General features: G+C 35.8%; 1 protein-coding gene across 1 annotated transcript; it reads left to right on the top strand.

Annotated features, from left to right (window-relative positions):
* The first annotated feature begins 9,975 nt into the window (after positions 1-9,975).
* Positions 9,976-14,990, top strand: LOC18438704 (putative galactinol--sucrose galactosyltransferase 2). The gene is made up of 14 exons (XM_006848889.4): positions 9,976-10,339; positions 11,003-11,277; positions 11,348-11,438; positions 11,563-11,611; positions 11,740-11,831; positions 12,134-12,241; positions 12,467-12,586; positions 12,680-13,090; positions 13,246-13,387; positions 13,471-13,538; positions 13,616-13,750; positions 13,883-14,100; positions 14,192-14,280; positions 14,566-14,990. Exons 1-14 carry the CDS (start codon positions 10,161-10,163, stop codon positions 14,857-14,859), a joined length of 2,271 nt encoding a protein of 756 aa, XP_006848952.1. The 5' UTR covers positions 9,976-10,160; the 3' UTR covers positions 14,860-14,990.
* The last annotated feature ends 7,416 nt before the right edge of the window (positions 14,991-22,406 follow it).

Here is a 22,406-nt window from a genome sequence, read left to right as displayed (position 1 = left end):
AGGTTGTATGAATGGCATTATTTTATTGATGTATTATTTATTTTTGAAATTTCTGTTGTTTGTAATAAGACCATCTGTGAGTGATCTTGTTGCCAAAATTATAAGGGGTGATTATTATTAAAAAAAAAAAAGAAATTCTATTTCCCTGACAAAAGATCACATAAGTCTTTCTTTCATTGGTATCAGAGCTAGTTTTACTTGATTGCCATTAGAAGTCTTTTCTTATTTTTGCTTGAGAATAGAAATATAATTGTTGCTTGTACCTTCATCTCTGAGATCTTGAAAACCGAAAAGTTTGATGAGACCAACTTTGCTTCATGAAAAAGAAAAATCAAATTTGTGCTATGAAGAAAACTTACATGAAGTACTCTTTGAGGACCGACCTCATCGTCCAACTGACGACCCATCTCAAATAATCAAACATGAGTACGCCAATTTGGAAGATGACGATCTTGAGATGCAAGCACATTCTTTTATGTGCCATAATTAACTCGTATACTTCTAAGTATGAGTCAATCTATACTGCAAGTGAGATTTTTGATAAACTTGACAGAGAGTATGATGAGCCTTCTCTCATGAAGCAAACTATGGCTATGAGAAGGTATAATGATTTAAAAATGGTAAAAGGTACCAAGTTTACAGATCATGTACACATGTTTCGTGTGCTAGTGAGAGATTTGGAAGATACAGGCATGAAGCCCAATGAATCTATGCAAGTGATTCATTTAATGAATTCTCTTCCTAATTCATGGGAGACTTTCATATTTTTCATCTCTGCTAGAAAAAAGGCACCAAAATTGGAGGAATTCATCACGACCATCAAATATGAAGAAGAAAGTAGGAGTTCAAAGCAAACCCCAAGAGATGTTGTGCATATGGTAAAATCTCAAACATCTTTTAAATTTACGAAAAGAAAGGGAAGAAATACTTTTGAGAAGAAAAGATATTTCAAAATAAGAAATTTTAGAAATAAGGGAGCAAAGAGAGAGACTCGAACTTGTTTTATTTGCAAGAAGGTGGGCCACATAGCTAATAGTTGTCGGTTCAACAAATTTGTTAGAACTAACAAGGAATTGGCATGTGCGGTTTTCAAGTCCATGCAAGCTGACCCCAAGGGAGCTTCTCGGTGTATTGACTCGAGGGCTACGGCCCATGTTACAAACACCAAGGAATGTTACTATTCTTTCACTCCCATAGGATCAGGACATCAACATATTTATATGGGAGGAAATAAGAAGACTGATGTACTTGTAGTTGGAGATTTTGAGCTAAAACTGAAGAGTGAGAGCACATTGATCCTAAAACAAGCACCTTATGCTTCTAATATGAGGAAGTACTTGGTTTCGGTTTCTAAGATGTCTATGACTGGATTCATAACCACTTTCATTGGGAGAAAGTGGTGGTCAAGAAGGGGAAAGATGTGATCATGACTGGACGACTTGTAGACAGGCTATTTACAATTGAAATAAAAGAGAATGTTGTTTATGTCTCGTTCCATAATGAATTAGATGCATATGAGGTTATGATACATTAATATCAAATGAATGGAAAGGTTAAAAAGGGATGGGATTCTTCAAAATATAAAGGAGATTTATCGAAAGTGTAAGAGTCTTGTGTGCAAGGAAAACTAATAAGAAAAAATATCACTAGGGCAAAAAGAGCTACTAGCGTGTTAGAAATCATTCATAATGATATATGTAGACCTATGAATGTGACCACCAAAGGTAGAAAAATATTTTATCTCTTTTATAGATGCATTTTATCTCTTTTATAGATGACCACTCGCGATATGACCATGTGTACCTTATTCACATAAAATCGGAAGCCCTAGAAAAATTCAAAGAATATAAGGCCCAAGTAGAGAATCAAACCAACTTCAAAATTAAAGTCCTTAGAACCGATAGAGGGGGAGAATTTTCATCTGACCTTTTCAAAGAATTGTGCATTGAAAATGAGATCATCCATTAGTATACCATGCCTTATACTCTTGAACAAAATGGTGTAGCTGAGAGAATGAATATGATCTTAGTGGAAATAGTAAAGAGTATGATGAGACATGCAAATCTCTCATTGGAGTTTTGAGGAGAAGCCGTATTAACGGCATGTCACATCCTTAATCGGACTCCCACAAAAGCTGCCCCACTTACTCCTGACAAAATCTTCACAGGTCGTACTCCCTCCCTTGAACACCTGAAAGTTTGGGGTTGCTCAGCCCATATCCTTATCCCATATCAAAATAGAACCAAATTGAAACCCAAAACTGTCAAACCCATTTTCATTGGTTACCCAGATCATGGTAAGGGGTATCGATTCTACAACCTTGAAACTGAAATAGTTATTGAAAGCCGCGATGCTCACTTCTTTGGGAAAGAGTTCCTTGAAACAAGGGTAAGTAGAAAACAAGCCAAGTTTTATGAGGAGGCCAAAAACAAGGATGTAGTTTGAGACCCTGAACCTAAAACTTCTAAACTAACCCAACCTGTTTCTGAACTCCCTAAAGAAAGTGAACCTTTACCTGAACCAAGACGAAGTAACCGAGTCAGTAGACCATCTCTTTACCTAGAACATTTTATCTACCTTGGAGAACATTTTGATAAGGTTGGGGAAGATCCAGATTCAAAACTTAAACTCATCGTGAAACCTTGACTTGTCTTGAAAGGGAATACTGGGTAGAAGCTATGAAAGATGAGTATGCTTCCATTAACCAAAACCATATATGGTAATTAGTACCCTACCTGAAAAACGTAAGGCCATTGGTTGTAAGTGGATTTTTAAGAAAAAGTTGAACTTTAAAGGGAAAATAGAAAAATACAAACCTATGTTGGTTGCAAAGGGTTCACTCAGAAAGAAGGGATAGATTATGAGTAAACTTTTTCCCCTGTTGCCAAATTTCTATCCATTCAAATCCTTATAGCTATAGCAGCCCATTTTGACTTTGAGGTTCGTCAAATAGATGTCGAAACAGCCTTTCTGAATGGGGACTTAAAAAACGAAATTTACATGGCCCAACCTAAGGGATTTGAGAAGAAAGGGAAAGAGAACCTAGTATGCAAACTTAATAAATCCCATGGCCTGAAACAAGCATCGTGACAGTGGTACATAAAATTCCAATAGACCCTTGCTCTTACAGGATTCTCTACAAATAATGAGGATTATTGCATATATCAAAAGGTCAGTGAGAGTGATGTGATCTTTATATCGTTATATGTGGATGATATGCTAATTGTTAGTAGCTCAATTGCCCTAGTAGTAGAGACGAAAAAATTTCTTGCACAACACTTCGATATGAAGGAACTTGGAGAAGCTTCATATGTGTTGGGTATCAAGATAATAAAAAACATGAGAGAGAAGGTTATCCAACTTTCCCAGGCAACCTATTGTAAGAGGATACTCGAAAAGGTTGATATGACTATGTGTAGGCCCATGTCAACCCCAATTGACAAAAAGACGAAGCTTATTAATAAAATGTGTCCTATCGAAGACATGGATATAAGAGCCATGGAAAGAGTGCCATACAGAAGCGCATTGAGTCCCTTATATAAGCCATGACGGGAACAAGGCCTGACTTGTACTTCGTCATGAGTCTGGTAAGCCGTTTCCAAAGTAATCCAAGAGAGGAGCATTGGAAAACTGTAAAAAGAATTATCTGATATTTAAAGGGGACCATGAACTATACGCTCACATATAAGGGGAGAAATGAAATAACAATAGAGGGATATTTAGATGCAAGCTATCTCGCGGATCCAGATGATGCGAAGTCTACATCTGGGTATGTGTTTATGCTTGGAGGGAGTGCGGTTTCTTGGAAGTCAAAGAAACAAGATATTGTGACCTTGTCCACAATGGAATCCGAGTATGTGGCATACTGTATAGCAGCCAAGAAGGCCATGTGAATTAAGAAGTTTATTAATCAACTTAATTTTCATCCTGTACGTTGTGAGGTAGTACCAATTTTCTGCGACAACACTGCGGCTATTTGTGTCTTTAAGAAACCTCGGTTTCACAAGAACTCCAAGCATATAAAACTTTATTTTTATCACCTGAAAAATGAGGTAAGATTGAAATAGATCGAGATTAGCTACATATCTACAGATTTGATGATGGCAGACCCTCTGATTAAGGGAGTTGTCGCTAATGTTTTTGTAACACATGATGGGGATGAGAGAAAGTGAGGAAGAGAGAATATAAGACCTTCAATGTCAAGTGGGAGATGTCGGGTTTATGTGGCCTTTAAAAGCCTTATGAGTGTGTATTGAAATACTTTCATTATAGTGAAATATAAACTCAGTGGGAGTGTGGTCCATCGAGGACCATACTACGGAAATGATGTTTGCTTATACCGAACTGTGCTTATCGATCTAGGATAGACAGTTGAAAAATCCAAGGAACCTGGGAATAAAGAATTAACCGAGGAGGGTTTTGTGTTGGCCCTTGATGATGTCAGAGCTTATGCCTAGATGAGAGCGCCAAGGGGCTGTGTGACCCTTGTGTGTGATGGTAGGCCTACTGAGATGGGGGCCAAAACCTCATCCATATTCCATCACACGGCATGCATATTGATAGATCATTCGGAAAAGCCAGATATCCACCTTTGAGTGAAGTGTATGCATGTGTGAGAGATACCCCTATGCGTCACAGAGCTGTGGTCGCATCAGGTCGTGGTGACCTTGAATCGTCTCTAGGGGAGGACCTGTAATCCACAAACTGGGATTGCGACCCCTAAGCTTATCGGCCAGACTTTGGTGTCCCGCTAATGAGCCCCTACTTGGACTCTGGTTCATGAAAAATACTGGGTCGATTTGACAAAGCAAGTGTGGTCTGTAGTCAACATTGAAGGTGGAGTACCCCGTGATCGTTGATAGAATTCCTGAACCATATGGATCCACTTCCCATCATATTAATTTATTTGTATGTATTTTACTAGTAAATTATTTTAGATTTATTATTTGAATTTTTATAAGTCATTTGATATTTTATTTCTTATTTTTTGGACTCATAAAAATGAAGTTATTGATTTACAAAGTTATAATATTTTAAAATTTATTTTGTTTAATTTTAAAATATTTATTAAAAAAAATATATGGGAGCCCATAGTGCACATGAGCCCACCATGTGGGTATTAGATGGGGCGCCACATACCATACATGGGTGGCACGCCCCACCCTTGGATACCTTCTCTTGTTGCTTTGTCTTCAAGTTTATTAAATATGGTAACTATATCTTGTAGCATATGGTCAAATATTAATTATGAAATATTGACCATATATCTTGATTATTGAAGGAATATCTTGACTTGATATTATTTAAATATTCTTATGCAAAATATGAGATGGATAAATGCAATTTATGGTATGCACTATATCTTTAATGGATTTAATTTATTTAAATATATTGATGGGAAAATGGTTTAAGGAAAGGGGGATAATGGTTCATGCACCTTCCATAATGTTGATGGCTCATTTATGGAATGGATGGCTTAGATCTCTCACTCCATAAGTCACATTGATTAATGGTCCATATTCAATCTTAAGAAAGATGAAAGCTATGGGAAACCCTAAAGAAACCTTGAACCTAAATTTCACTACAAATTGGGGTGCTCTCTCCTCATCTCTACACACCTCTCTCTCTCATAACCTCTCTCTCTTAAACTCTCTCTCTCCTCTCAAGGGGCCACACCCCTCTCTCTCTTCTCAGGCTTTTTCTCTCTAACTTTCTCTCTAGACTGAAGAAGAAACTAGGGTAAGAAATCAAAGGGAAGCTTAGAGTTATTTTTTTGGGGTTAGCGTTTTGTAGAGATTTAAGGGTAGTTACCTACTTTTGCCGAAATTAACTTTTTCGGTTCGAGATTGAAGCTAAACTGCTGATCCCGCGCCATTGGTGTGGTGACTCGGTGTGGGGTGTAAAAAACGCGGTTGAGGTAATCTCTGACATCTTTTATTTGTTAGTTCTTTTATTTTGTATTCTCAAGCACAATATTAGGTTCTATGAATGGTATCAAGTAGTTGAGATTTATTTTATTGATGTGTTATTTATTTTTGAAATTTCTATTATTTGTAATATGACCATCTATGAGTGATCTTGTTGCTAAAATTATAAGGGGTGATTATTATTAAAAAAAAAAAAATGTATTTCCCCGGCAAAAGATCACATAGGTCTTTCTTTCATCTCTTTCCCTTTCTCCTCAAATCCCTTAGATTGGGTCATGTAAATTTCTTCTTCTAAGTCCCCATTTAGAAAGGCCGTTTTAACGTCCATTTGATGAACCTCAAAGTCAAAATGAGCTTTCTTTGGCATGACAACATGAACAATCCTAGTCACATATATCTTTCTTTCAATGTGACCTTGATCTCAGATCCATACAGATAGTTGCGATAGCTTGAGTCACAGTGTCACAAGTTGGCTATTGAGTGTCAGATGCTGATCTGACGACTTAGAATGTTTTATTTTTAATCTTTATTCAATAAATTATTTTTCAGCAAAAATTGGGGCATGCACAAGGCACACATGATAAAATAAAAATATATATTTCTTGTAACAAAAAATTTACCAGGATACCCCTAAAATTTTTAGGGGTATTATGGTTATTTATTTTTATGAAAATATTTTTATTTTTGCTAGGTGCACATCCAGAAGGAGATGGGACACCCCCAAATTTCAACCAAAAAGATTTTGTAGTAAAACTAAAAAAAAAAAAACAGTGTTTTGGCATGACAATATGAACAATCCTAGCAATTGATTCAGATTGATTGACTGAGAAATTGAGTCCCATAAAATTTATATGTGGTTCGGATCACTCAAAAAGCTTTGCCATTGGCAAAAGTCTTCAACTAAAGTCAAATTTCAGGTTTTGAAGGTCGAAAGGCTCAAATCTCATAACTGAATTGACACTTTTCCTAGCACGTTATTTTGTGTGATTTATTCAAATACAGCATGTTCTTCGAATCGTCGCCACAGTTATGGCGTTTATAGGTCATAGTGGGTCCAAGTCCTTGACCTAAGTAGCCTCCTCTTTTTATTGTATCATAGTTTTTTATTGTATCATAGCATACGATCTAGAAATGGCTTTAGGTTAGATTTATTATACTTTTCAATATGAATCAGCCATAAAAGACTGCCTCCACCAATATTGATCACGATTAAACATTTCATACCCCAAATTTTTGTTATTTAAAAACATCTCCACGAAATTTTGTTATTATATTCATACCCCTTTTTTCTATTTTATTTATTTTTCCCAGTTGCCCCTTACTTCGCACTTTGAAGGTTTGAAATTGAGCTTGGGACAATTTCAAGTCGAGGTTTTGGACATCTTTGAGCCTCATTTGAGAAGTTTTTCTATTGACATAATCCGGATATTGAAAGTCTAAAGTTATTATCCGAAACCTTTAACTTAATTTTAGACTTTGAAGATCCAAAATAAAGCCAATTTGAAAAAAAAAAAAAAAGTATGAATGTAAAAAAAAAATGTTCGAGTTGGATTGTTTAAGGTGTTATATCCAATAAAACCACTTATCTTCCTAACAAGGAGGTCAGATTTGCTACAAGCCATTAGACATCAAATTATATGGTTTGAGGTATGTCACAAAGCTTTATAATTTTTTTTAAACTTTGAGTCTACTCAATAACACACTCACAACTACCTAAGTTAAAATCTGGAGAACAAGAATGATTGTGACATCATTGTATTAAAAGTAAATAGTCTCTTTGTGTAATTTTTAACAGTTTAAATATCTGGAATTTAAGATATACTAGAGTTAATTAAATTGCTCCCTCCGCACGCAACTTCATATCATAAATTCGTCAATACAAAAGAAAAAAAATAGCTATTTTTCAAAATCAAAGATTAGCAAATGTCATATTCACTTTGAAAAAGAAAATTGTTTGATACATGCTAGATAGCATTTCCACAACATGCACATCCCAAGGTATAAAGCATCCATTTTAAAGATAGATGTAAATTGGTGGTCCATCTAAAAACAATTGAAACTAATTATCCAAATATTCTCTTAATAGAACTATTATTTTAATTTTAAAATTTGATTTATTTTTTACATTCATGATCTCCATGGTAGTGATTACATGTTCTTAAAAATTAAGTCAAAAAATCCATCTAAAAAATAGATTTTTAAGAGGTGACTCGTACCTACATGGACTCATAGAAACTTTGTACTTTTGAAAATAGAAACTTTGTACTTTTGAAAATGAAAACTAGTGGAGAGATAACCGTCGTCAATGGCTGCTGACTCAGTCCCAAGCGTGATCGCGCCCCACAATAACGAATGTCGGCATTCTTACGTGGCATGCCGACATCAGCCACGTGGTCTACGGTTTGCACGCGGCCAGGCCCAACAGCGAAGAGCGTGCTGTAATTCAGACGTCAATGTCGGATGCTGCGTCGGATATGAATCAGAGTGGGCCCGCACATACTATCATGTACCTGCTCCCTCCACGTCAACCTCCGTTGGATCTCTCGCTCCCCTCGGAATAACGACGCCCAGAGTAATAATTGCCCAAAAATATTTGCCAATTGTCCAAAATGTCTTAACCAATTTACAGAAATACCCCCACCAACATAATGGTGCGTTTGTGTTGTATAGATTTTGAGGCACAAGCAAGCATGACTCTTCATAATAGATACACCTCTTCCTTTTTTCCTTTTTTTTTTTTTTTAATTTAATGGTAGGAATTGAACTTGATACGTAGCATTTGTTAGATGTCAACTGCTGACTATTTAAACAACCATAGCGTCTCGTTGTTGATAATTGGGCAATTGATGTAAACCATTCCACCAACAAATGGATGGCTGATGGTAGTATTTTAAAAGGAAAAAGTTTATGTCAGGGCAACTTTGTATTGTGGATGTAAGGTGCACTTCAAAAATCTAGTAAAAAAGAATGCTATGAAGTTGAAAAACCTTCAAATTGATCATCACAACTTCAAAATGTATGGACATAAAGAAAAAAAAAAAAAAAAAAAATTTCAATTCCTAGAAATAGTGTATCTTATAATAAGTTATTTGGACCGTTTATTTTCAAGGTTTTTTTAGTGTTTATAGACCTACTCAATTTTGTTTTTAAATTTTTAAATTTCATAAGTAGTATTGAATATGAATTTTCAAGCCATCGTAAGGTTTTTGATACCAGAAGTACATCTTCTAGAAAAAATTTGAGGTGCACCGTACTTGTGCAGCATAAAAGTAGGCACCTTATATAAACCTTATCCATTAAATAATCGGCGAGCTCACTTGGAACTAGGTCGAAACCGATGCATGAGAAGTCGGGCTCTAAAGAACCCCCAGACTCAACCGCTTCCCACTAATTTCTTTTACTTTCTCTCAAAAAAAAAAAAAAAAAACACCCAAAGAAAAGGGGATCCGGTTGGAACTAGGTAACATTGTTTTAAATCGACAGAACACCAAGAAACTACTTGCCATTGTACATATGTAACAGTCACAATGGTATTATTGAAACTCGCTTGAACATGAATAACCCCTTTGGGCTTTCTTCATCCATTCTTACGCGAGCCAATATATCCATTCCTACGCAAACCAAGGTACAAGTTTTTTCACATTTTATTATCTCATAAATATGAGTTAATGATATACGGATATATCCATTTCATGTCAAAAATAGATCTTTTATTTGTTGGGCACCCTATGAAGTCCTCTTTTAAAAATAGAAAAATTAACCCTATCTCCGATTATGTCCCAGATTGGAACAGGGTACTATAATTCGCCCTTGCCTGCACAAGGAAATGAATGGATGATGCAATAGTGCTCTTCTTTGTTAGACGACCATACTCATATGCTCTCCGGTTAATGATCACCCTTGCATATGAACACTGTGGAGGAGCATAATTAATGATCGCACTTGCATGTGAACACTGTTGAGGAGCATAATGGTAATTCATAGAGAAATGGGAGGCATAGTCCTAATCCTGGAGAAATCAGTTGGCAGTTACAAAATGGCCTTGGGGGAAATCTCAGGGTCGAGGTTGGAGCCATCCACGCACCAAACACAAAACGTCCAATTGTAGCTACTGCAAATCTTCGAAGCCTCTTTTGTCCTTTATATATCTCCCCTCACTCTTCTCTCTCTTCATTCCCACGTTCATTATCTTTGAGAGTTTTTTTTGTTACAGAGGTTGGGGGGAGAGAGAGAATGACGATCACTGCAGCTCCATGCGTCAAGGATGGCAGCCTGATCGTTCATGGGAGAGCGGCGCTTAGCTGTGTGCCACCCAACATCGTTGTAACGCCTGCCGCATCATTGTCCGCCTTCCTTGGGGCCTCCTCGACCACCCCAGACAGTCGCCATGTCTTCAAGCTAGGCATTCTCCGGTAATTCTCTCTTTCTCTCTCTGTTTCCTGTATCGTCCACGGTGTCATGGTTTCACGGGTAAAAGTGACTAGAGGTGTGATCAGTTGGCAAGTGTTTGGTCTTGGTTTCTTTTCTGGTGATCCTGGTTCTGTTTCTGGGCTAATGATTTGTTCCCAATTATGTCAGTGCTGGGTTGTTTTCTAAAATATGGGTTCTTTAAATTTTCAAATACTGCTCTGTTTTTCACTTTCTGGTCTGATCCCTGTATCATCTGTCATGGTTTTTTAACAAAATTTGGATGGAACATGGTGGCTCCTTTTTTGGCTTATGATTTTCTTTGATAATACTAGAATTCTCTTTCCTGAAAGAAATCGTCCCAAGTTGTTTAATAGATGGGTTATACTTACAAATGTGATTTCTGAAAAAGGGCAGGTCTTTCTTTGGTCTTGAATTCTGTTCATGAGATGTAGAATGATGGGTACTTATATGTTGCAAATGCAGGGCATTAGCATTGTTACTAGTATTGGATTTGATTAAATCCATCTAAACACTGATTGATGAGTCATTCTCATTCTTGGCAAAAAAAGATACTTGAGTTGGTTTAGTTTCACTTGCTAGAGCAAAACTACAATTGGAAGTTCTCTTTTATAATTTTTAGTTGGCTCTGTTTTTTGTCTGAACAGAGGCTTCAGGTTGATGTATCTGTTTAGATGCAAGATCTGGTGGATGATTCCTCGAATGGGGAAAAGTGGAAGTGAGATCCAGGTCGAGACCCAGTTGTTGCTCTTGGAAGTGAGAGAACAATCTGCAGTGATTGACGAAGAGAGCAGGGACAATCATATTTACAGTCATGATGAAAACATATTTTATATCCTTTTCTTGCCGGTGCTTGATGGCCAGTTCCGGACCAGCTTGCAGGGCAATTCTTCAGATGAGCTAGAATTTTGCATTGAGAGTGGTTAGTCTCTTTCTCTCTCTCTCTCTCTCTCTCATGAGCTGTTCTTCTTCTTAACTTTGACGAGTGACAGGTGATCCCAATGTGAAGACTTCACAGGCTTTAGAAGCAGTTTTCATCAACTCGGGTGATAACCCATTTGAGCTCATGAAGGAATCTATAAAGTGAGTTGACATTGAAAATCAAGGCACAAGATAACAGATCAAATAGCTTTTTGTTTTTTTTTCCTCCTGTTAATTAACTTATTGTGAATGCCCTAACTGTTTTTGTTCTTGACATTATATGTAGGATTTTGGCAAAGCACAAGGGAACATTTTGTCACCGTGATAGCAAAAAGGTTAGCATTAATTTGCAAGCTGTCACTTCATATACTAAGGAGAAATATTAAATTAGAGTAATCGTGTTGGCGGTACTCGATACAATTGTGTTATGTGTTTATTCTCCTTGTCGATCTTACTGTTACAGATGCCAGCAAACTTAGATTACTTTGGTTGGTGCACATGGGATGCCTTTTATACTGATGTCAATCCAGCTAGGATTAGAGAGGGCCTAAAGAGGTACTAACTTGCTGATTTATAGGTAATTAAATAAAGTACAATTTAGAGTTTCAAAACTATACAAAGCACACTGCATTTTTTTCTTGGTCCCTTCCAAAGCAGTGTTATCTCAAATTAACTCTTTATCAATTATTACACATATAATGGTACTCTTAATATACAGCAGAATGCAACAATTTTTATTTTTTTACGATTCTATGAATGTTAGTTAGTTTTTCCGCACCAATTCAACATCTCCCTGTCTCCAAGATCATAACTGAGGTCCTCAACTCCAAGACTGAGTTTAATTTCTTTTGTTGCAGTTTATCTGATGCAGGAGCTCCGGCGAGGTTCCTCATAATTGATGATGGATGGCAAGATACAATTAACGAGTTCAAGAAAGAAGGAGAACCATTAATTGAAGGGACACAGTGAGTTATCACATAACCCATTCCCTATTTGAAATTGAGCTTATTACTATCATCGACATCAACTCAAACTTTGCAAAGCTTTTATGTAAAATAATATTCCCCCATAATTCAAACACTTTCAATCTCATCTTATTTAAAATGCTGGCTTTTGATGCTTTTTAATTGCTAAATCGTCGCATTATAAAGAGAACTTACTGTGCTCTCTCCCACTTTTCGGTTACTTAGGTTTGCTACAAGATTAGTTGACATCAAGGAAAATGAGAAGTTCAAGAATTCCAGTTCAGATAGTGCTGGCAGTGGTCTGCATGATTTCATCCATAGCATAAAGGAGTCTTATGGTTTGAAGTAAGATTTTTCTCTCTTGAAAGTTTGGACTTTGATTTGAGCTTTTTGCTGACCATATTCATCAAAATTTTCTCTTATTTTGTCCCTGTACAGGTATGTATATGTATGGCATGCCTTAGCAGGATACTGGGGAGGAGTTCTCCCTACCTCTCCAGCAATGCTGAAATACAATCCCAAAATACAGTATGCAGTTCAGTCTGAGGGAAATGTTGGAAACCTTAGAGATATAGTTGTTGATAGCCTTGAAAAATATGGAGTTGGTTCGATTGATCCCGACAAAATCTTCGATTTCTACAATGATCTTCATAGTTATCTTGCAAGTGGAGATGTAGATGGAGTAAAGGTGGATGCGCAAAACATCATAGAAACTCTTGGAGCGGGCTTTGGTGGCCGTGTTTCCCTAATGCAAAAATACCAGCGTGCCCTTGAAGCATCCATTGCAAGAAACTTCAAAGATAACAATCTTATATGTTGCATGAGCCACAACTCAGACTACATATTCAAGTAACTACCACAAAAATTTCTGTGCCTATCAATTTTCTTACATTTGCTTTTGCTTGGGTTAGATCCTTTATATTGTTCTTCGTCATTCAAAAAAAGCGATACGAACATCGAAATTTAGTTGTAAATACTAAAAGTACCTGGATTTCCTTGTATAGTTCAAAGACAAGTGCTGTGGCTAGAGCTTCAGAAGATTTCATGCCAAGAGATCCAACTTTACAAACGCTACACATTGCTTCTGTTGCATTTAACAGTATTCTTCTTGGGGAGATAGTTGTTCCTGATTGGGACATGTTCCACGTAAGTTTCTAAACTTTATTGTATGCAACTATAACATGATTAGTTTTCACAATATGAGCCTCACTGTAACATTTGTTTTTCAGAGTAACCATGAGACTGCTGAGTTCCATGGTGCAGCTAGAGCAATTGGTGGCTGTGGGGTATATGTTAGGTATGCTTCAAAGGCATCATATTAGCTTATATAAAGTATACATTCAATTGATTTCCCACAATTTTTTCAATGAACAGTGACAAGCCTGGTGAGCATGGTTTCAAAGTGCTTGAGAAGCTTGTGCTCCCTGATGGATCAGTGCTTCGAGCAAGATATGCTGGAAGACCCACTAGAGACTGCTTATTTACTGACCCTGTCATGGATGGGAAAAGGTTTGCCATAATTTGCCTCTAGTATTTCATTCAATAGACATCTCTTGAAGGCCACAAAACCAGAGTAATACTTTGATAATACTAATGCATTGTTTTGTTGTACTTATGATCTTGCAATTTGATCATATGCAGTTTACTGAAGATTTGGAACTTGAACAAGTTCTCTGGGGTTTTGGGAGTTTTTAATTGCCAAGGAGCAGGGGTCTGGCCATGCCAGGAGAAAATCCAAATGGAATCCAAGCCATCTTTGCTTCTCTCCAGTCGCGTGAGTCCAATTAATGTTGAGTTCCTTGAAGAGGTCGCAGGAGAAAACTGGGCTGGAGATTGTGCAGTATATGCCTTCAATTCAGGTATTTTCATTCAAAACTTTTTCTGCATCCTTTCCCATCTACCCTGTTTGTTACTGAAGGATTTTTTGTAACTATGCTCTTGTGTTTCCAGCATCTTTATCCAGGCTTCCAAGGACAGGGCATGTTGATATTTCATTAGGAGTTCTTCAATGCGAAATTTACACCGTGTCTCCTATCAGGGTAAGCCACTTTTTAACTCCAATTTAGCAATGTTGCATTCTATTTATTGATCTAAATGAAGTATTTCCTTGTCTTCTAATGTATTATGGTTCTGTCTCTGTTGATTTGTCGTCTGTTATTGCATTTTTTATCAGGAGTAGCATTATTTTCAACTAACAAAGTATATGTACTGCTTAGCATTCTTTCTATCAGACACCATCATGTATATCACCTGATGCAACATTCACTAATGTCTATCAGAGGTTGTTAAGAGTATCCTAAGGAACTATTCTTGGCTTTTCGCAGGCATATGATGGGAAAGTTGAATTTGCACCACTTGGACTAGTTGACATGTATAATTCAGGAGGTGCTATTCAGGAGATAGGGTTTACCAGTGATACTAGTGGGTGTGAGATAAAGATTCAAGGTCGAGGATGTGGCCACTTTGGAGCATATTCAAGCATTAAACCAAGGTTATGCACAGTGGATGGAAAAGAGGGGGATTTTAGTTATGAGACAAAGGATGGACTTCTGATCATAAATATGCCCCCTACCCTTCTCAATGGAAGTTTATTGAGGGACATAGTCATTGCGTTCTGAAGTTCTGAACTAGGAGCGCATGATTTTACAATTTCCCTTTTGTGTAAGGCTTTTATGGTTTAATCAAGAATCAAAGTTTGTGTAAATTCATTCTAATATATTTCATTGTAATTAATTATTTGTGCGAAAAACTGATAAAGGGAAAGATCTAGATACTGATATCGACATTCTGGTTAAGATACATGGAAATTTGAGAAAGATGAGAAACATTTTCTGCCTTGTGTATAGATTTTGAAATCTTTTGTTCTAATTATGGAAAAGTCCAAATAAAGAAAGGGTAACAACAAGAAAACAACATAATTCATGGGCTTCCAGTTGGTCGAAAAAATGGATGTACATTCCCAATTAGGAGACAAGCAAGCTCTCAATTGAAATCCTACTTCTTGGTGACAAGAGGACAAGAATTCCTGGTAAGAGTGGCTGAATGAAGACAGTCTCCTGAGATCAATCTCTTGGTTTACAAAAAGAGCTGGATGCAACATATTTAGAAACATTGTCATCTCAAAGTCATTATGAGTACTTGAGAGAAGGCTAACGAAACATAGAATCCATTTAAGAACTCCATCAAAAACTTATCCCCTGATTTGAAAAATAAGCTGGAAATGGGTGAATAGTTTGATTGTTTTTCTTATTCTTTCATTTTCTGCAATTTATTTGTGACTGACCAACTTAATTCATGATTCATCTAATGGATTTCCTAGTATAACTGTTAAAGTGACAAAATTAAACGAATTCAATTTCACTTAGTAAATTTATATGTTGGCTTATATGTTACCTGTTCCATATATTGAACTTGAGCTGATAGAACATTATAAGCCAAACTATCGAAAATGAGTCTATGCTGATCAGATCGCTAATATGCATACTCTCTGGTTTTCAACTGTGGACTCGATATTTTAAGGGTGTGTGTGCCTTAAATTGGCGCACCAAGGAAAATAAATAAATAATATAAAAAGAAACCAAAATACCTCTGACATATCCATCGGTGAATATTGAATTTGAGCTAATCTAATGGCCAATGTCGTGGCTCACTGTTTGATTTTTAAAAATTTGTTTTATAAATTTGTTGGAACTCGAAACTTGGGCATGTGGCCGGACCTAGACACACCAAGAAATCAAAATTGCCAAAAAATAGACTAAACGACCCACACCCTTACTTCTCAACACTAGCTGTCTAGGTCGACCATGACTCAATCTAGGCCATTGTGTTGATATTCTTTTATCAGCTCTAGTTTACATAATTTACATTCCACCCTTTACAACCCATTATAATTATAATGTCAACCTTTATATTGGTGTGGTTTATTTAAGGCTGAGGCCCCAAACAATCAAAGTAAGGGGCACCTTTAAATAGTGTTGGAATATGTTGTTTCGATATTAGAAATATTTGTAATGGCTTGAAGCTTCATTTTTATATGTAATTATAAAATTTAAAGCTTAAAAAATGGTGTAGATCTAGCAGATCTATGAACAGTTGAAAAACTTTAAAAATCGAAGGTCCAAAAATACATTACAAGATGGACTGTTTCCAAGACTTTAAATCCATTTTTTCTCATTTCCATACATTCTAAAGTAGAGATGATCAATTTAAGGAGTTTTGAGCATCAAAACAACCTCTTCTAATAGATTTTTGAGGTATGCCTTAATTTATTTGTTTAGGGCCTCACCGTTATATAAATTTTTTCCTTGTATGTTACAGGGTCATTAGCTTTTGTACGTGTGTGGATCTAGAAGAGAAAGAGAGATTAAACTATCCTATATGATGTCATTGTATATATTTGCGTACGTTTTCGGTATTGGTAGATATTTTTTGGGTTATTTTTTAGGATGGTCTTAAAAATAGCAGATAAACAATTTCAAAAGAAAAAGGATTTGGAGCCCATCTAAAAGGTAGATCTCACATGAACGAGAACAGATGGCTGACAATCTTTCGAGTTCTTCATCGATTTTTTGGACTATATTCAATGTTTTCAAAAAAGTATTTTAAGGTTTTTTATTCAAAATTTGTTCATAGTGGATATTTTTTAGGTTAGCCGACCCTACTTAATTGAAAAAAAACTATGATGATGATGAGGTTTTCGACACGCTTAAGAGGATATGTGGTAAGCATGCGGGCATAGTATAGCAAATATGTTTGTGAGACAACTGGCCTATGGACCATTTTAGGCTCAACAGCCGAGATTCGATTTCCAAGATCTGGACGGTTGCCCACTGTTTCATTTTTTATTTTTTTATATGCTCTTCTGGTTTGAAATTTTGGCCAGAGGGGCGAGTGACCAAGGCACATAAAAAATAATACAAAAAATAACCGACATCCCCAAACACTTGGAGAATGACAACCATCGGATGGTACAATCTAAGCCGTTGGACATTGCAAGGTATAAGTTGGTGAATCGATTCTTCAAATACAGTTAACTTCAAATAGGTTCGCTCATGGTCGTGTCTCCCTGTCATTGTTTCCTATATGTGCGTCGGTGTGCCGGTGGGCGCACGTGAGAGACTAAAGAAAAAAAATGACTTAGGTTTCTATGTGGCCAAGCCCGCATAGGTAGAAATGAGAGCTTTTTAATAACTTTATTTTTTAGATGGATTTTAAAACTTAATTTTTAAGGACATGTAATCTCCAACATGAAGATCATGAATATAAAAAAATAAATAAATTTTAAAAACTAAAAATAACAATTCTAGTAATAAAACATTTGGACTGTTAGTTTCCATTTTTTTTAGTTGGAACACCTACTTGTGTACATCTTTAAGATGAATGCTTTACACTTTTTGGACTGCATATATATAAATGCGGTAGAGCTCGCATAAAACAATTTTTCGGAAAAAAAAAAAAAGGGCAAGAAAAAGAAGAATAAGTAGATATATGAATTTTGAATTCTGTAATAACTCTTTTTTCTTTTCATTTTTTTTTAAAATCGCATGTTTGATTTTTAGAAGTCTTGACTTTAAAAGCCGCATCTTTCAATCCTTTAGCACTTCCTTGTTTGATAATGAGAGAGTTTTATAGTAACGTGGGTACCACGATATCCACTGGCCTTATATTTAAAAGCTAAAAAGAGGATACCCTTAGTTTCATGGGGACAATAGTTTAAGGTATCCAGTTCCATGAAAGACGTGATTTTCAAAACCGGATCTTTCCAAAAATCAAACACGCCTCAGTATCCCGGGATCCAAAGAGCACCATATCCTAAAAAAAAAAAAAAAAAAGATAGCGACGTCGCTGACAAGGCTCACTTGGTCCGATAGTGTCGTCAGATATGAGTCAGCGTTGGTCCCACTACTGTGCACCTGGTCCTACGTCATCCCTCATATCACGCACCACGCCCCTCCATTCAATAATAGCGCCCCGTTGCCTCAATTTTCGAAAGCGCACATTGCAAAAGATTAAATGCTCCAGCCAGAGCATACTGTCCATTCACTCTTTTCTGTAAAATCCTATTTTAAGGATTGGAGGTCTCTTGAGTAACCCCGAATTTATTTATTTTGTGGTCCAGACCTCTTTAGTCTAGCTACTAATCTCAAAAAAAAGAAAAAGTGCCTGAAAATTTTGCCTTTTAAGATTAGAAGAGGGACTAATAGTCAATTGGTAGAAGTTTGATACAAGTGTTTAGGAGTTTAATCCATAATTTCGTTTCTCAGAACACTATTTTTTTTAGTAATTCTAAAGTAGACATAAGTATTTAAGATCCTAATAAATTCTCATAATATAGCACTTTTTGCGTAGGGGAGTAAGTACATGACATCATAACGTCCCACCCTCCATTCCCATCATTTTTTTTTTTTTAAAAAAAAAAGAACCAAAAAAAAAAAAAAGAAAAAAAAAAGAACTATATAACATGATTCTGTAATTGTATTTGTGTACCTATGCCAGCGGTGGTCAAAATAGATTATGTCATTTGAAAACCGGATTGGCTAGTTGGATTGGTGATTGCTGCAATGGTCTGAATTGCCGTGGTCAAGTAAAAATAAAAATTAAAAATACGGAAAGTCAGGTTAATTTAGGGATTTAGTAGAAGGAAAAGTAAGATATACATCAGGGAAACATTTTTACATTTGTGTCCCCTAACGCATAAACCATCCATCCAAAGATGGATGTAAGTGATGGTCCTATAAAAAAAAGGTAAATAAATAGCTCACATATTTCCTTTTAAAAATATTATTTTTAGTTTTTGCCATTTTTTTATGCATTAATGTCTCCACGTTACGAATTGTGTATTCCTTAAAAATCAGGGCAAAAAATCATTTAAAAAATAGATTATTAAGGGGGGGGGATGCATTTCTACGTATGCGTCCGGGGACCATAGAAAGAATGTCCTTAGCATCGTCCGCCAATTCTAAGCTGAAGAGGGTACATCATTTTTTGTGATACGAATTTATATATAAGCGTGTATACTATGCTACTATGCTCCCCAGGGAATGCAGTGTACATCTACTCCTGGTCATAACCTACTTGAAAGGATTTTTTCAATTTGAAAATTTGAAACTTACTTAGAATCTTGAAACAATTTGAGTTTTCTAACTCTTAGAGCTCACTCTCAAAAAATTGGATAATTTGTATTCAAAATCTTGAGACTTTGTTTTTTTTAATTATATAGGAGTTTTTTATTGGGATTAGGCAATAGCTTGAAGTGGTCCTAAATAAAATTTTAAATTAGGTTTTACCTTAGGGAGTAAATGGACAGTATAGTCCTTCAAAAGTACAAAATTTTTCGGCTTTATATAAACATATAGACACGTCAGCTCAAATCGACAACGCGCGGTCCCTACCCAATATTTGAAAATGGCTCATAATTGGTGGATCGTAATTCATGGTGGAACAACTTAACAAACACCTCGCTACATAATTGCTACCAAGGATGGTGGATCACAATTTATGGTGAGACAACTTGTACAAACAACAAGCTAAATGTAATATATAATTAATTAAGAAAAAGAAAGATTCCAATATTTATGTGGAGGTCCTTGTCCTCCATTGTTTTTTATTTTTTTCTTAATTTGTCAGGTTTTAAACATTGGGCACATTAAATTTATTTTTTTGATTTTATGATATAGTTATCATAATTTGTCAGTTTTAAACATCAGGCACATTAATTTTTATTTTATTTTATTTTATGATATAGGTAGTACAATCTCAAAAGCATGGAATGCCAATTTTTTAGGGTGGTCTGATGTTAGAAATATCATACCGCCTTTTCACTAACTTGGTATATGTCTCATTGATGTACATGCATAAGTGCAAGTAAGATAGTTCAATTAATGTTGTACATCTATTAGTACTTAGTAACATAGCTCCCTTAAACCAATGAATATTTCACCAATTAAAAGTGTAGGGCGGTTGCGGTTGGATGGTTTTAACATCGAACCTAACTATGAATATAAAAATAAATTTAATATGCGCTCCGATGTCTAAAACCTTGGACAAGAAGCAAAATTGGAAAAAAATTAAATAAATGGGGGAGTGAGGACCATCAGAAATACTATATATTTTGGGCAGTTGATATTACCAAGCGGTCTGATGACTAAGATATTGGACCGGGGCAAAATTTGTTAAAAATTGACAAAAAATTCAAGGGACCATAATAACAACCTATTTTGGGGTCTTTTTGTTACAACGGTTTAAAAATCAGTATGTACGTAAATTTCCCAACAACCAAACACAAAACCTCCAAGTCCACGTGAATTTTCACCTGCTCTACGTATGTAACAAGAGAATTAACGAGCATTTACTGTTGGGATCGATTGGTGAAAAATCAACAAGGGCTTATAACATTCACAGTTAATGTACATTCATATCAATATAAACAATTAATGAAAACTACACAATATCAAAGCTTAACATGGAATAAAAAATCCAGTAACATTCAATCCACAGAGCACAAAGATTTAACGTGGTTCGGTCACAAATCGTGACCTACATTCACAGGAGAATGACGCAAGACTTTACTTTCGGATTTGTGAAGATTACAATGTGAAATCGAGTTCAAAATATCAATTTCTAGCAGTCATTTCTTATTCTATACAGAGCCAAAAGACAAAGCACCAAGAACATCAAAACATGAGTTCTCTTTAACATCTTATTTCACTAAAACAATGCACGCATCAAACCCATAATGGAGTTCAAGCTTTTTGCTCACGTTCTCTCTCTAAAACAGAGCATACTAAGCCCTCAAGAGAAAACTCAATTGCAACCCAATTTCTCTATCTTTTTCTCACTCTTTCGCTCTCTAAACAAAAGGGTTTTAATCCCTTTAAAAGAGTAAAGTTCATACAACACCACAACCATTGGATTAAATGCAATCCAATGACCAAAAATAAAAGAGAGAAAAGTCAAATAAACCTTCCACATGTGTGATTTGTTTTACATATGTAACAATCTTCCACTTGAAGACAAATCACAAAGTCTCTGAAATAATCATCAATGCATCACTCTCCATATAACAGAGGTTTTGTCTCCTCCAACCCCAAAAGTCTTATACACATCATATTCTATTAAGTTGAGACAACTTTTGTCAACATATCATCAAGGTTCTTCTCAGTGTGAATCTTGTCCACCTGCAAATCTCTATGCTCGAGAGCCAATCAAATAAAATGATATCTAACCTCTATATGCTTTGTCTTGGAGTGATAAGCTGCATTATTATCTAGATGAATAGCACTCTGGTTATCATAATGCACAATATATTTATCATGTTTTACCCCAAACTGGCTAAGTAACCTTCCCAACCAAATCATTTCCTTCGTTGCCTCAGTCAATGTCACATACTCAATTTCAGTTGATAACAAGACAACAATATCCTACAACCTTGACATCCTGCTGACTGCACCACCACCAACATTGAAAATGTATCAAGTGGTAGACCTTCTAGTGTCATAACATCCTGCATAATCTGCATCTATATAACCAATAACTTCTAATAATGATTTTTCCAAATACAAGCATACATTTCGTGTCCCCTTCAAATACCAAAGAATCCACTTAACTGCTTGCCAATGTTCCTAATCTGGATTAGACATAAATCTGGAAACAACTTCTACTGTATGGGAAATGTCAAGTCTAGTACAAACCATTGCATACATCAAACTACCCACTACATAAGTATATGGAATATTCTTCATCTTACTTCTATCTACCTAATTCATTGGAAATTCCCTTTTAGACACCTTAAAATGTGCAGCTAATGACATAGAAACAGGTTTACAGTCAATCATATTGAAGCGCTCAAGAACTTTAGAAATATATTCAGATTGACGTAACCCAAGCTTACCTTGCTTTCTGTTTCTATGGATGTGCATGCCCAAAATCTTATTGGCTGGTTCAAGATCCTTGGTGGTAAAATACTTGGACATATCAAGCTTTAAAGTATTGATTTCACTAAGATCGTTGCTAGCAAGAAGCATATCATCAACATAGAGCAACAAAACAGTAAGAAAAATCATATGTTGGACCCTTGAAGTACACACAATGATTAAAATCACATCTAGAATAACCTTCACCCAATATAAAACTGTCAAATTTTTTATACCATTGCTTAGATGCTTGT

Source organism: Amborella trichopoda, chromosome 6 (assembly GCF_054954075.1).
Source record: "Amborella trichopoda isolate Santa Cruz 75 chromosome 6, AtrichopodaSantaCruz75HAP2 v2.0, whole genome shotgun sequence".
In the NCBI taxonomy this organism is placed as follows: Eukaryota; Viridiplantae; Streptophyta; class Magnoliopsida; order Amborellales; family Amborellaceae; genus Amborella; species Amborella trichopoda.
The sequence above is the reverse complement of the archived record's forward strand: the minus strand, read 5'-3'. Positions and strand labels throughout refer to the sequence as shown.

Excerpts from the sequence above, each read along its gene's own strand:
- LOC18438704 (XM_006848889.4), top strand. The coding sequence starts at position 10,161 with ATGACGATCACTGCAGCTCCATGCGTCAAGGATGGCAGCCTGATCGTT. Across the intron at positions 10,340-11,002 it reads TTCAAGCTAGGCATTCTCCG|AGGCTTCAGGTTGATGTATC; the intron begins GTAATTCTCTCT and ends TTGTCTGAACAG. Across the intron at positions 11,439-11,562 it reads CTCATGAAGGAATCTATAAA|GATTTTGGCAAAGCACAAGG; the intron begins GTGAGTTGACAT and ends CATTATATGTAG.